Source organism: Muscardinus avellanarius, assembly GCF_963383645.1.
Source record: "Muscardinus avellanarius genome assembly, chromosome: 1".
Classification (NCBI taxonomy): Eukaryota; Metazoa; Chordata; class Mammalia; order Rodentia; family Gliridae; genus Muscardinus; species Muscardinus avellanarius.
Window position 1 is genome coordinate 60,743,129 of NC_137786.1, and position 15,088 is coordinate 60,758,216.

At 36.0% G+C, this 15,088-nt stretch overlaps 1 protein-coding gene across 2 annotated transcripts; it reads left to right on the top strand.

Moving 5' to 3' along the window:
* Positions 1-285: 285 nt before the first annotated feature.
* UTP15 (UTP15 small subunit processome component) lies at positions 286-11,980 on the top strand (the record flags this gene model as incomplete). 2 transcript variants are annotated; one of them, XM_080716381.1, is made up of 12 exons in its annotated part: positions 286-375; positions 1,692-1,784; positions 1,877-2,061; positions 3,034-3,212; positions 4,587-4,712; positions 6,470-6,602; positions 7,903-7,987; positions 9,017-9,166; positions 9,855-9,956; positions 10,726-10,859; positions 11,041-11,099; positions 11,763-11,980. In XM_080716381.1, 12 exons carry the CDS (start codon positions 286-288, stop codon positions 11,978-11,980), a joined length of 1,554 nt encoding a protein of 517 aa, XP_080572507.1. The 2 variants fall into 2 exon arrangements, with proteins under 2 accessions (XP_080572507.1, XP_080572508.1); XM_080716382.1 differs by having other exon boundaries at positions 1,749-1,784.
* Between the last annotated feature and the right edge of the window lie 3,108 nt (positions 11,981-15,088).

Consider the following 15,088-nt stretch of genomic DNA (forward strand, 5'->3'; position numbering starts at 1 on the left):
GCCCACAGCTAAGTAGATAGTGCAGTGTGGTAGCCCTGATTTATATTCTTCCTATTTCCTTTAGATTGTTTCTTCTGAATTACACTTGAGTAGTTTATTAGAGGTCATCGATTTATAAACTTCTCCACAGCCTTCGGAAATAAAGAAGTAAAAAATGTGTACAAGTTTGTGAATAACATGTCTTAAAATATTTTCTTTTTCAGACGTAAGGCAGATTCACTGTAATCATTTTAATATCAATTCCAAATTATTGACCTTTCAACAACAGTGCAATTATCTGAAATCATGGCTGGGTATAAGCCTGTAGCTATTCAGACATATCCTGTACTTGGTGAAAAAATCACCCAGGATACTCTGTACTGGAACAACTATAAGGTAAGTATGCAAGATAATGAGGGAGGAGGGGATTTTGTTAATTTCTCCAGCATATATATTGGATATACTGATAAACTATTAACTACAAATAATCCATGAACACTTATAGTTTGAGTGGATGACGTATTGTCTATTTTTCTTGAAATTTTATGTAAAAGTCTATGCTGCTTAATCCATCAAATGCCTGGCTCAGAACATATGAGTAACCAATACTAAATAATTAAATTTTAGAATTTAAATATCATATGCAAGAAAATATTTTCTTGCTTTTTCTTAATCCTAGCACTATGAAATTAGTTCTTCTGTACCTCTGTACCTTTTATTAATATATATAAAATATATATACATAAATATATATAAAATATATATGTGTGTGTGTGTGTGTGTGTGTGTGTGTGTGTGTGTGTATTTTACCTCTGACCTAGACCCCCCAAGTCCTATTTTTTATTCTTTATTTTGAAACCGGGTCTCACTGAGTAGCAAAGGGCCTCGCTAAGTAGCTGAGGCTGTCCGCAAACCGCTCTCCTCCTGTCTCTGCCTCCTGAAAGCTGGGATTACAAGCTTGCGCCACCACACCTGGCATAATTGTTTTTTTTTTTTAAAGTCTGAAAAACTAAGCCAGGCATAATGGTGCCCGCCTGTAATCCCAGTACTTGTGGGGGAGCTGAGACAGGAGGATCGCAAAGGTATTGAGGCTCTCATCAACCTAGTGAGGCCTTGTTTCCAAATTAAAATAGAAGCTGGGGCATAGTTCAGAGGTAGACTGTCCCTGGGTTCAATCCCTCATACTGCAAAAGAATAAAAAACTAGAAAAGGCTTGGGATTGGGAAGTTTGTGGAAAAAGAGATATACAGTCAAAAAATTTTAAAAACCTCTCAATTTCACTCAGTAAATGTAAGTGAAAACCTTAATTCAGATACTGTTTTCATCAATTATATTGGCACAAATGAAAACTTTTAATCATTGTTATTTGAGGGAGAAAAATTGTTATATATTTTCTGGGGAGCAATTTGATAGTATCTGTTATGATTTATAAAATGTATATAGCTTTTGACCTACTCACACAGCTTGGAACATATTTAATGAATATACTCCCTCTAATTTGCTCGCATATAGAATTCTTGAAAAACTTGTGTCCATTAGTAGTGGACTAGTATAGTAAATCGTGGTGTGTCCTATAATTAATAAAATGCAACCTAGTTAATGCAACTAAGAACAAAAAGAAATGATCTGCAATATCATTATCTATAAGATATAATGCTTAAATAGGCTTTACCAGTTGTAATTCTTAATATTCTGTATTCTTTTTCATTAAGACCCCTGTTCAGATTAAGGAATTTGGTGCAGTGTCAAAAGTAGACTTTTCTCCTCAGTCTCCATATAACTATGCAGTCACAGCTTCCTCAAGAGTAAGTATAATAATAAATATCGTTATTTTTATTTTACCTAGTTTATTACTGATCTTAAGCCATCTGGTAAAATACTGTTTTTTGTCTTATAGATTCATATTTATGGCCGATACTCCCAAGAACCTATAAAAACCTTTTCCCGTTTTAAAGACACAGCATACTGTGCTACTTTTCGACAGGATGGTAGATTGCTTGTGGCTGGCAGTGAAGATGGTGTAGTTCAGCTTTTTGATATAACTGGAAGGGCTCCCCTCAGACAGTTTGAAGGCCATACAAAGTAAGAGTTGGTTTTTACATGTTTTTATTTTGTTTTGTTGAAAGCTCCATCTCTGAGCTATAACTAAAAACAGCAGTTCTAAGAAGGTTATATACATGTATGTGTTTTATCTCCTGGTTATTCTAAGAGAACTTATCTATGGTCCAGTTGATAGGGGCTCATGACTTCTCTAGAATTGTATGTGATATTTTAGGAAACACATGCTTTTCTTGGGAGATATTTTGTAACTTTCATTAATTTCTGGGTAACAACTGTTACCCAGTTGAAGTTTTGAGTTCTGGGTATAAAGGCAATCTCACAGCTGTTAATGAGTGCTCTCTAGGTTTGGACAATTTTAAAGGCTCTTACATTGAAGTCAAGTTGAAAGGTTTTCTTTTCTTCTTAGATTTGTGATATTTTGCTCCTTGTTAAGTTGAATGGCAATCATAATATTGTACCTTTGTTTTAGGATTACCAGTGTCATTGCTGAAATCTACTACTGAATTAAAATCCCCAAAGTTTGTTCTATCAGGATAGTCTCACCCTATCAGTGCAACATTTAAAACACTAGAAATTCACTTAACATGATTCTACATAGTAGCAAGTCTTCTTTAGAGGCGTTCTTTTTTTTTAAAAAAAACTCTTCGAAATTTTTAAAATTAAAATGCCTTTGCTCTGGCATTTAAAATATTTTTATTAAGCAGCAAAGCAGAAGTATTAATATACTAGGAAATGCAACTTAAAGGCTATTTTTCAATATTCTTATTAACTTAATAGTATGGTAATGTTACATTTTTAAATTGGCTTAGGGGCAAACACCTGTTTTAAGGTTTTCCTTTTCCTCTTAGGATTTCCTTCTATAAATAAATATTCTCTGAAGCTTAGCTTTTTTTTTTTTTTGAAGGCCTGGAAAAAGTAGTGTTTCTATATTAGAAAATAAAAGAAATACAATTTTTTTTTTCTTTTTTAATATGCTGACCTTTGATCTTGCAGAGCAGTTCACACAGTAGATTTTACAGCTGACAAATACCATGTGGTCTCTGGAGCCGATGACTATACAGTTAAATTATGGGATATTCCAAACTCAAAAGAAATTCTGACATTCAAAGAACATGCTGATTATGTGAGGTGTGGATGTGCTAGCAAACTGAACCCTGATCTTTTTGTAACAGGTTGGTGATTCTTTGCACTTTATTACTATGGAATTCTTTTGAGATGGAGGGGGTTTAACTTTTTTTTTTTAAATAGGGCTGGGGGTATAGCTCAGTGGTGGGGTTCTTAGCTAGCATGTGTGAGGGCCCTGGGTTCAATACCTAGCACAACCAAAAATAAAAATAAGTAAATATAAAGGAGTATATTTTATTTATTTATTTATTTATTTATTTATTTATTTATTTATTTATTTATTGGTACTGAGAGTAGAACCCAGGGGTTTTCTACCTTTTCGGCTATACCCTCAGTCCTATTTTATTTTTTATTTGGAAACAGGGTCTCACTAAGTTGCTGAGAGCCTCTTTAAGTTGCTCAGGCTGGCTTCGAACCTGCCATCCTCCTGTCTCAGCCTCCCAAGTACTGGGATTACAGCTGTGCACCACCATACCCAGCTTACACTGGGTTTAGTGCCCTGGTTTTCAGAGAGCCCCGAGCAGTCAAAAGATTGCACTCCCTTTAAGTGCATTTCAGTTTTTGTGGGTGCCTGTACAAAGATCCCCAGGTGATTCCAGTCATAGGAGTCTGAAGATCAGAGCAAGTTAGATCCTGTGTAGTAGTGTATTGTGCTTCTTCAGAAACAATCAGTAGCAGAGGGTTTGGAAATACTATGTCTTTGTGAATGTATGTATGCATGATTTTTTAAAGGGGTTCTTTTTTTTTGTCTTTTTTGGAACCGGGGATCGAACCCAGAGCACCACACCTGCACAGCAGGTGCTTTGCCACTGAGCTACATCCCAGCCCCTATGTATGCATGATTTTTAAAAATTCCATATAAGTTTTTCTGTTTTTAAAATTTATGTACATACATATACATATATGGTTTTTGTTTTTATTTATTTTTTGGTACAGGGGTTTGAACCTAGAGGCATTCTACCCTCAAGCTACATCCCCAGCCCGATTTTATTTCTTATTTGGAAACAGGGTCCCACTAGATTGATGTGAGTCTCACTACTTGCTGAGGCTGTACTCGAACCTGCGATCCTCCTGTCTTAGCCTCCCAAGTACTGGGATTGTAGGTGTTGTTTTTTTTTTTGTTTTGTTTTTTTTGTTTGTGTGTGTGTGTGTGTGTGTGTGTGTGTGTGTGTGTGGTACTGGGGGTGGAACCCAGGGGATTTTTACCTCTGGGCTACACTCCCAAACCTAGTTTATACTTTATTTGGAAACAGGGTCTCACTAAGTTGCTGAGAGCCTTACTGAGTAGCTGAGGCTGGCTTTGAACCTGTGTGATCCTCCTGTCTCAGCCTCCCATGCGCGGGGAGCATGTGCCACCACATTTGGCCCTAGGTGTGTTTTTAAACAGTAAAGCTCACATAATATAAAAATTGTCATTTTAGGATCATATGATCACACTGTGAAGATGTTTGATGCACGAACAAATAAGAGTGTCCTGTCTGTTGAGCATGGGCAGCCAGTGGAGAGTGTCCTGCTTTTCCCCTCTGGAGGCCTTCTGGTGTCTTCAGGTATTTCTTTTAAATAGCTTTCCTCAGTATTGTGGATCTCGAATCAAAGTCATTTGGTCTTTTGCTCACATAGTTAGTAGGTGGGACAGGTAAACAGTTACTGAGTTCTTAACTGAGCTAGGCACTGTGCTCTATATACATACTAACTCTAATGCCCTATACAATTCTAAAAGGTAGTGTTCTCCCTATTTTGCAACTAAGGAAAGAAATGAAAGTTTCAAATAATTTGTCCAAGGCAAATTAGTAAGTGGCCAGTCTGAAATCCCAGAGCTTGAGAACTTACATTATGTACTTAACTCTGTGCCATTAGATCCCTAAATCTGCTGTGTATTCCTTTTGTTATTTCTGTGTAAGAGATCTGGCAGCTTTGAAAACAGGTTGTTTTAGATCTTGAATCTGGCTTGTCTCTTTATGCGTCTCTTATTGATGAAGTGTTCTTACCCAGCAGATAGCTGATAGTGCTAGAGGAAGAGGTAATGGGGAGTCAAAAAAGGGCATGATACATTTTCATAAGATTGGAACTGAGTTCTTTTTTTGGTTATGTTGAACATAGTGCATTCTCATAATCGTAATGGAAGAAGTGATAGGACTCTTTCATTGTCAATAGAGTAAAAATTTGTTGACACTAGATGAATGTACAGGTCATATGTATACTTGATAGCATATATGTGACAACATGTGTAGCCTTTTTTTGGTTTATCTTGTTTTATATTCTTTCCCCAATACCTGTTTGACTTAAAAATAAGTTGATGTCATTGTCAGTTGTATATGTTTTTCTTGTAATTTTGAGAAACGGAAATAAGACCAAGTTGAACAGGAGGAAGGAAACCTGTTTGCTAATTTTCACTGTGCCACTAGGTGTAGTTGTGTGCTCTAGGCACTGTGCTAGATGTCTCTAGACCTTGAAAATGAAAAATGGGACTAGATGTGTGGTTTCAGACTGCAGTCCTTCTCATAAGCTGCCACATGCATGGGAAGTTGAATTTCAGCCCTGTTCCTCAACTGGGGTACATAAGAACTTCATTGCACCTATCTTTTTTTCCCCCTGTTTTCCCTACTAGACTTTTGCCGAAGTAAGAAAAATTCTTTTAAAACCATCGGATTAAATTACTTTTAAGGGTCTTTGCAATTCTTAGAGTATAATTATAGGAAGCTTTTTAGATTTGTTGGGGTCTACAACATTTTCAGGAGGCAAGATCTGTACTATTCATTAGTTATTTCCATAGTTATACAGAATTCCTTTTAAACAGTAATTTTTTTTGAGGGGGGGGTCCTAGGGATTGAACACAGAGGTATTCTACCTTCAAGCTATACCCAACCCTATTTTTTATCCTTTATCTTGAAACAGGGTCTCATTAAGTTGTGGAGGGCCTCACAAAGTTACTGATGCTGGCAGCAAACCCGAAATCATCCTATCTTAGCCTTCCAAGTACTGGGATTGCAAGTGTGTACCATCAATAATTTTGAACAATAATTTTATTACAATTTTCTTAAAGCAAAATATTTTAAGTTATATTTTTATTTTGCCAGGCAATTTTCTGTGCACTTACAAATAAATTAATTAGCTTAACAATTCTTTGAGCTAGGAACCTTTATTAGTCACATTTTCAGTAAGCCATGAATAAAGCAGACAGTTTGGTTCCATAATCTCACTCATCCTCCACCCTATGAAATGTCCAGTGAAGAATGCTTTTCAGGTCTTTAAAATGTTGAATGTATGGGCAGAATATCAAACTCATGACTATTTCTTTTTATAGGAGGCCGTTATGTTAAAGTCTGGGACATGTTAAAAGGACAGTTGCTTGTTTCTTTGAAAAATCATCACAAAACCGTGACATGTTTATGTCTGAGCAGTTCTGGACAGAGGTTACTCTCTGGCTCACTGGATAGGTTAGCAATTCTAATTTTCTTTGTTCATCCTTATTAGTGTAAATGTGTTTACTGTTTGAGAAAGTGAGCTACCTTAGCTATATTTGTGATATAATAAATGTTCTGATGATATCCATGGTGGGAGAATATATTGAGTTGAAAATAATTTGGGCCTTTAATTTACATAGAGCCACTTATTTTTCCCTGAAATAATTTATTGCTTTTACTTTAAGCAATGCTATTTAGCTATTTGAACACTGACCTTTTAAAGTAACTTATTCTATAGTTTTAAATCATTATACATTTATATATTTTTATTTTCTTAATACTCTTTGGTCATCGTAATGTAGTTGATAGTTATAGGGACATACATGCACACAGCACTTAGTGGCGTTATTTTGATATTTTTCTGAGTATATGTGTGTATTATAGTAGGTTTTTTCCTTTTTTGGGGGGCATGGGGCATTCTGCCTCTGAACTACCCCCCTCAACCCTTTGTAATTTTTTAAATTTTAAAACTGGATCTTGCTAGGTTGTTGAGGATCTCACTAAATTGCAGAAGCTGACCTGTGATCCTTCTGTTTCAGCCTCCCAAGTACTGGGATACAGACACGTGTCACCATGCCTGGCATAGTTTTCTTTAAATTTTAAATCTTTATGTGGGCATTTCTATACATTAATATAATACAGTTATTATTGTTTTAAGTTGATACTAGTATTGCTTTATTACTATTTTTTTTTTGTGGTACTGGGATTGAACCTCAGGGACATTCTACTTCCAAGCCACACCTCCAGCCCTATTTTATTTTTTATGTTTGAAACAGGGTCTCACTAAGTTGTGGAGTGCCCACTAAGTTGTTGAGACTGGGCTTGAACTTTCTGTCAGTCCTCCTGTCTCAGCCTCCCAAGTACTGGGATTATAGACATGTGCTGCACAGAACAGACCCCCACAACAGAATTCGCTGGCCCAAAACATTAGTAATGCTGAGCTTAGAAAGCCATGCTCCATTGACTCACGGTGCGCATTCATTAGTATTTCCTTTTTACTCCCAAGTTTTATCTTCAGATGAAAGTGGTTCATGGTTTACTTTTTAGTTTTATTTGTAAGTGGCTAGTGGAAGTCTTTATTCAAACATGGTCAGTGCTGAAATACAGTTCATTTTAAAGGGATTCAGTGATAAAGTACTGTGTAATTAATATTACATCATTTTTCTTCACTGTTACAAAAACTTTAATATTCATATATTAAGTTTTCAAAAATAGAAACTTTGCATTATATACTAACTTTCAGGATGATTTTTGATGCTTTCTCTCTTATTAGGAAGGTGAAAGTATATAGCACAACCTCCTACAAAGTAGTTCACAGTTTTGACTATGCAGCTTCAATTTTGAGTATTGCGCTTTCAGTAAGTACTTTTAGCTCTCTTTAAAGCTACCACTTAACCTTGCCTGCCTATTAAATGAAAATAAAGTGGCGTTTTAGGGTTTCTCTTTAAATTTGAATAAGCCATATCAGCTGTTAAAGACAGTGGTTAAAATATGATTTGTCCTAATAACTTAGCATAAATTCAGAATTAGATTCTACTGACTGCTGTAGTAAATACGGTGCAGCAGCCATTGTTAACACCAAGGGCTAGACCTAGGAAGATGATAAATCTTCCTTCAACTTGTGTAGCTCAGGGATCTTATATAACACTTAAAAGGCAAGTTGGCCTTCTGAGAACACACAGTGGAGTGAGGAAGGAGCAACAGAATGAGCTTCTTTTCTGCTGGGTGCGATGGCACATGCCTATAATCTTGGTACTTGGGAGGCCAAGACAGGAAGATTGCAGATTCAAGGCCAGCCTCAGCAACTTAGGGAGACCCTGTTTCAAAATAGGAAAGAAAGAGGATCTGGGGAATATAGCTTAGAGGTAGAATGCCCCTGGGTTCCATCCCTACTACCAAAATAAGAAAAACAAAAAAGAAAGAAAAGAAATAGCTCCTTTTCTTTGTTGACCATTCTTTTTAGAATGTGCATTATTGAGTTTCATGAGGAGCTACCTTTGGGCAGTTGTATATTTGAATACATTATATAGAAATCTGAATTGGGATAATTTAAAAATATTTGGGGGGAAAAGAGTGTGAAAACTCATGCCACTAAATGATCCTTTTTCTCATAAGATGATGCAAAAAGTTTGAAACTTTCCCAAATGCCAATAACTGTGTTTTATTATACAGACTTTGCCAGTGATATTTTACAAGTGCAAGTTCTGGCAACATAATGGTAGCCTAGAGAAAAATATAATTTTGCTCTAACATTTTACATAGATCATTGTTAGAAACTGTTGATGATTCTGTGGATAAGCAGCAAATATAGTGTAAGTGTCATTTGAATTAAAGGTAATAAGAACTTGATTAGAAATAGACTAACTTATTTTTCTAATTGCTATTAGCATGAAGATGAGACAATAGTTGTGGGAATGACCAATGGAATATTGAGTGTTAAACACCGGAAATCGGAAACAAAGAAGGATTCTCTTCCAAAGAGGAGAAGACCTGCATATCGAACCTTCATTAAAGGAAAAAATTACATGAAGCAACGGGTAATTGCATATATCTCATATTTTTTATAAGGTACATTTTTTAGAGTAGCCAGTTTCATCTCTACATTTTTGGAAAATATAGTTTACATGACATTTAACTTAATTTTGATTTTCAGCACATCAGAATTGGCTTTGACTTGCCAGATTGGGGTTATTGTTAAAGAATCATATGTACAAGGGCTATTTTCTTTTATATCCTGAATCCTACCGTAATGATACAGTGCTTTATCACATTCAGAACAGTGTCTGATTTGACCTTCTAGACAACCCCAGCCAGTAACGTCTCCATTTGGCATCTGAGAAGATTGAGATACAAAAGAGGCTTTGATTGATTCACTATTCTATTATGGGTATCCAAAGATGTTAGTTTTAGATCTCAACAGCTCTGATTCTTGTTTTATTTCTCTTTATACTAAATCATACCACCTGCCATGTAAAGACAGTTGAGATGAACAACTCCAGAATTGAGACAGTTGTGTGTATTGTAAATTAAAAGTTATGAGAGAGTCAGAACACAGTGATGTGCAAATTTCCATATTTGGTTAATTTAGCCTGTGTGCATGTGAATGTTATCTCTGATATAGCATAAAGGCATCCTGCTTTTAAGAAGTATCACTTAATTATAAAAATGTTTTTTTAGGGAGAATTTTGTAGATAATCACGGTTCTCCTCTTTTACTTTAATACAGGATGACATTTTGATCAACAGGCCAACAAAGAAATATCTAGAATTATATGACAGGGATCTGAAACACTTTCGGGTCTCTAAGGCACTTGACAGAGTCCTTGAGGTAAGTGACGAGCATTAAAAAAATAATCATCTTAGCCGGGCGTGGTGGCGCACGCTTGTAATCCCACACTTGGGAGGCTGAGACAGGAGGATTGCACAGGTTTGAAGCCTGTCTCAGCTACTTAGGCCCTCAGCAACTTAGTGACACCCTGTTTCCAAATAAAATATAAAATAGGTCTGGGAGTATAGCCCGGAGGTAGGAAGCCCCTGGGTTCCAACCCCAGTACCACACACACAAAAAAAAAATCATCTTAAAATTATGTGTGGTGGCGTACACTTGTAATCCCAGTAAGTGGGAGTCTGAGACAGGAGAATTATGCAGGTTCGAAGCCAGCCTCAGCTACTTAGGCTCTCAGCAGCTTAGTGATACCCTGTTTTCAAATAAAAATATAAAATAGGTCTGCGATAGCCCCTGGCTTCCATCCCCAGTACCACCAAAAAAAAAAAAAAAAAAAAAAACCACTTAGTATTGGTTTGTGCATTACCATGACTTGGAATTTTAAATATAAAAAACTTTGTGTTTTTTTCTTTTTTTTTTTTTTTTTTTTTGTGGTACTGGGATTCCTGGAAACCCTTCTACCTCCAGGCGACACTCCCAGACCTATTTTTGTACTTTTTATTTTGGAAACAGGGTCTCTCAAGCCAGCACAGCTGGCTTCGAACCTGTGCGTGCGCCACCACACCCGGTAAAAAACTTAGTAATTTGATGTGAGATGTTTGGTTGGGTGCTATCTTCTTTTTACTCATGTTGACTCCAAACATTTTTCTAGCCCAGCTGTATAATAAAGACACCTGAGATTACAGTTTCCATCATAAAGGAGCTAAATCGAAGAGGAGTCCTTGCAAATGCCCTTGCAGGTCGGGATGAAAAGGAAATTAGTCGTGTCCTTAATTTTTTGATAAGGTATGCTTTATGTTTGTGAAACACTTATATTTTGCATCTCAAATCCTGATTCAGTATAACCCAGTGAAAGACATTTGCTTTTACTTTCATCTTTGTAGAGAAATGGTGGGACCATTTAATCTGTTTTAGCGATTTTTTTTTAAAGTTTGTAAATTTCATTAAACAAGAATTTCCTTTGTAGGCATCTGTCTCAGCCGAGATTTGCCCCTGTTTTGATCAATGCTGCTGAAATAATTATTGGTAAGTAGTTGTTAAAACTTGAAAATTCTAATACTGTCAGAATATTCTAAAACTGTCAGACCTGAGGTTGTAGCTCAGTGGTTGGGAAATGGCCTAGCATGTCCCAAGTCCTGGATTCACTCCCCAGCACTGCAAAAAAGAAAAAAGAAGGTAGAGGTGTCAAATAATAAAATCAAAATTTGAAATCAATTAGGTTGACATTTTTTTTTATCAGTTCTCCTATGAGAATTTTCATGAAGTAAAACAAATATTAATAATATATGAATGTCAGTTTAAGTTAGAGTAAAATGTTTATAGAAGTGTGACTAATTGATGGAACCAGGGTTACTCAGATTGAAAAAAAATTCCATCAGCATCTGTAATGACCATGCCTAGTTTTTAATGGGAAGATGAAAATAAGTCACCCATCACCCTATAGTTTCTCTAATTCTTTTTGAAATGCACTTATTCAGATGCATTGTTACGCTTTCTATAAATAATAAACTAGTTATAAATGTAGAATTTTCAGTGTCTGTACTTATAATGTTAATATTTTAATTTGAACATATTAAATGTATTTAGTATTTTACTTACAATGTTTAGTATTTTCATGCTTCTCTAACTTGTTTTTCACTTACTGTATAGAAAGCTGTGTCTAGTTCACATGTTTCCTTCTCTTTTTAGATATATATCTGCCTGTGATTGGTCAGTCACCTGTAGTTGATAAAAAGTTTTTAGTACTTCAAGGACTTGTAGAAAAGGAGATTGATTACCAAAGAGAGCTCCTAGAAACCTTGGGAATGATGGACATGCTTTTTGCTACTATGACAAGGAAAGAAGGCCCTTCTATATTGGAACATACATCTGTTGAATTTTTAGAGAATAAGAAGATAGAATCATAGTATTTGCTTAATAAGACATATATGAATTCCTAACTTGGAATAGATTGGACTCTGTTGTTGGAAAGAAGAACTCTTGATACATTAAAAAGACTATTTATACAGAAGGAATTTTATGGAAAAGACTGGAATAATTATGTTTGGAATAAGTACTGTTTTAAAACATGGTTTTCCATGTAATTGGAATTATTTTATAGCATCTTCAGCTAGAAGATAGTTGTCTTGGTCACAGTATATGTCTACCTTGGATGAGTTGGTATTGATTTTAATACAGCAAAGTTCTGTATTATCATTTGGGATTCAGACGGGAGTTCAAATATGAACTTCCTTTGGAATCCTACCAAAGGAACAGAGCCCTGGTCATTTGTGGTTGTGGTGGTTTTTACTTCTAGCCTGGAAACAACAAAAACAAATGGCAGCAATAACAAAACTCCTCACTCTAATCAGTGCCCTTAGAATTTCCAGGCCTCCAGCCTCGTTTGCCATCCCTCCTTGATCTCACTGCCTTCTTGAGCTGGTCACAGGACTGCATCTATTTGATTGTGGCAAATCACTGCTCAGCTCTGAATAACTAATATTGGACAAGTATTCAGAGTGTGTTAAGGCAGATTTGAGGCCTAAAATTATGCTTTTCATCCCAGGTTTTTCTTTTTATTTAGTCTTGATTATTCTTCCAGTAGAACAAATTCTACAAATAGATCTAATTGGACCACATCCTATCTCCTTCCCTTCAGTGTGCAGCCTTCCCGCCAAGTTGTCACCCTCCTTCATGTCAGCAGAATGATAAAATTTGTGATTTCTATTGTAATAGCCTTTCAGCTATCACACACTTGTAGCTTATCGTGTATCTACCTGTTCCTCTGAAAACTATTTCCTCTGGTCTGCACTTAGATTTATTTTCTCTGTTCTTCATAATTATCTGGTGGTTTGGAACCTCAAAAAAGAGCAGCTTGCTTTGAAAAATAGCTGTTTTTGAAAATTCTATGTAAATCATTTTCTTTTATAAAAAGATTCTTATTTTCTTCTTGGCTTTCTGAGATGTGTCAATTCCTAATGGACAGTCAATGCTAGTGACTTCTAGCACACTGACTTCACAATCACTACCTCTCCCACAGTTCCCACCTCACCTCAGTTGGTAATGTGTTTGGTAATAATGACTTGAGCTAGAAGAATCCTTAGGTTGTAATGGGAATCTCCTCTCATAATTCCAGTTCCACAAATTTAGGTTTTCTTAAAGCAGGAAAAAGTGGGATTCTTACATGTTCTAGGAAGGGCATATGCTCAAAACCAGGGTATAGTTTCCTGTATGAATTGATTTAAGCAAAATCATGAAGCACGTGGCTTATATGAAATCAAGAGTTCTTTTTTTTTTTTCTTTTTGCAGTACTAGGGATGGAACCCAGAAGCATTCTACCTCCGAGTGACACCCCCAGCCCTATTTTTTATTCTTTATTTTGAAATGGTCTCACTGAGTTGCAAAGAGCCTCACTAAGTAGTGGCTGAGGCTATCCTCAAATTGCGATCCTTCTGTCTCAGCCTCCCAAATGCTGGGATTACAAGCGTGTGCATCCACAAACAGCACCAAGAGTTCAAGATCAAATACTATTTTGAGGTTGAAAAGGGTTAATTTATTTAAAGAGAACTATTTAGAAGTTTTCTTAAAAAAAAAACAAATAAAACTTCAAAGCCAGGCATGGTGGTGCATGCTTGTAATCCTTGGGAGGCTGAGAGAGGAGGGGACCCCACAGGTTTGAAGCCAGCCTCAGCTACTTAGTGAGGCTCTCAGCAACTTAGTGAGACCCTGTTTCCAAATAAAATACAGGTTTGGGAGTGTAGCCCAGAGGTAGAAGGCCCTTAGGTTCCATTCCCCAGTACTACAAAAAATAAATAGTAAAAAAATTAAATAAATCGTAAGTATGTGATAGTCTGCACACTTGTCAATTAAAAGTTGAAATTCTGGCCGGACGTGGTGGTGCACGCTTGTAATTCCCGTGTTTGGGAGGCGGAGACAGGAGGATTGCGCTGGTTCGAAGCCAGGGGTGCTGGCTTAAGAGACCCTGTTTCCAAATAAAAATATAAAAATAGGTCTGGAAGTGTAGCCTGGAGGTAGAAGGGCTTCCAGGAACCCCAGTACCGCCAAAAATAAATAAATAAACAAACAAACAAACAACAAAAAAATAAAAGTTGAAATTCTACCTAAAGCTGTAGGCTGCCATCAACCTTGTAATGTGTGAGAGTTTCTTGTACATCCTTTCATTTGATTCTCACCACACCATTGAAGTTTGGAGTTATTCTCATTCAATACTGAGTGGACTAAAGTAGTTCAATTTACTTGACATTCCTAAGCATGAGCCTTCATTACTCCAGGTTCCGCCTGCTGGGACCTAGACAACTCAGTCCCTCTAACAAAACTTCACTGAGTGCTGCAGTTCTTAAATACCAAGTGACTGCAAATTCTTAATAAATCAGGAAATGATTCCCATGGTCAACAATACTTCTGTGTTAAGTGCAGGAGTAGTTTTTATATTCATGGAAATGAACATTTGTTATATATTTTAACATAACTGGCACATTGCAATATGTAACATTTGCTTTAAGATTCTAATTTAAAATGCCTAGCAGATTTTTAGACTTGTGATTTTTAGTTGAAAAGTATTTTTAGATGTTACTAAGCCTGTAGAAATACTGAAATGTTTCAGCGAACTTAGATATTTTGTTAGTTGGGTCAAGCATTTACAGTGCCATTTAAATGAGTCAAATTTCCTAAATGTAAACATTAAATTGTTAAAGAATTTGAATTGTGAATGAAACTGTTAGAAGAATCTAGTTCAACCTGAATGAGTTCTACAAAACAATAATTAAAGGTTCACTTGAAAGTGATAATTAAAGTGTAGTTTTCTATATGGAATATTTATAAGTTAAAGTCCTAAGGTAACTATAAGTTGTCTTATCTGTGAACAAAATGTCTTAGACACTTAAAAAAAACTTGCTGAGAGGTAGGTAGCTGTACTCTTCCTCCCCTGGCCACAGTTGATTGTACCAATCATACATGACCCAGACTTTCTTTAAAATGGGATTACATTGTAATTGAGATATATTTGCTTATTTATT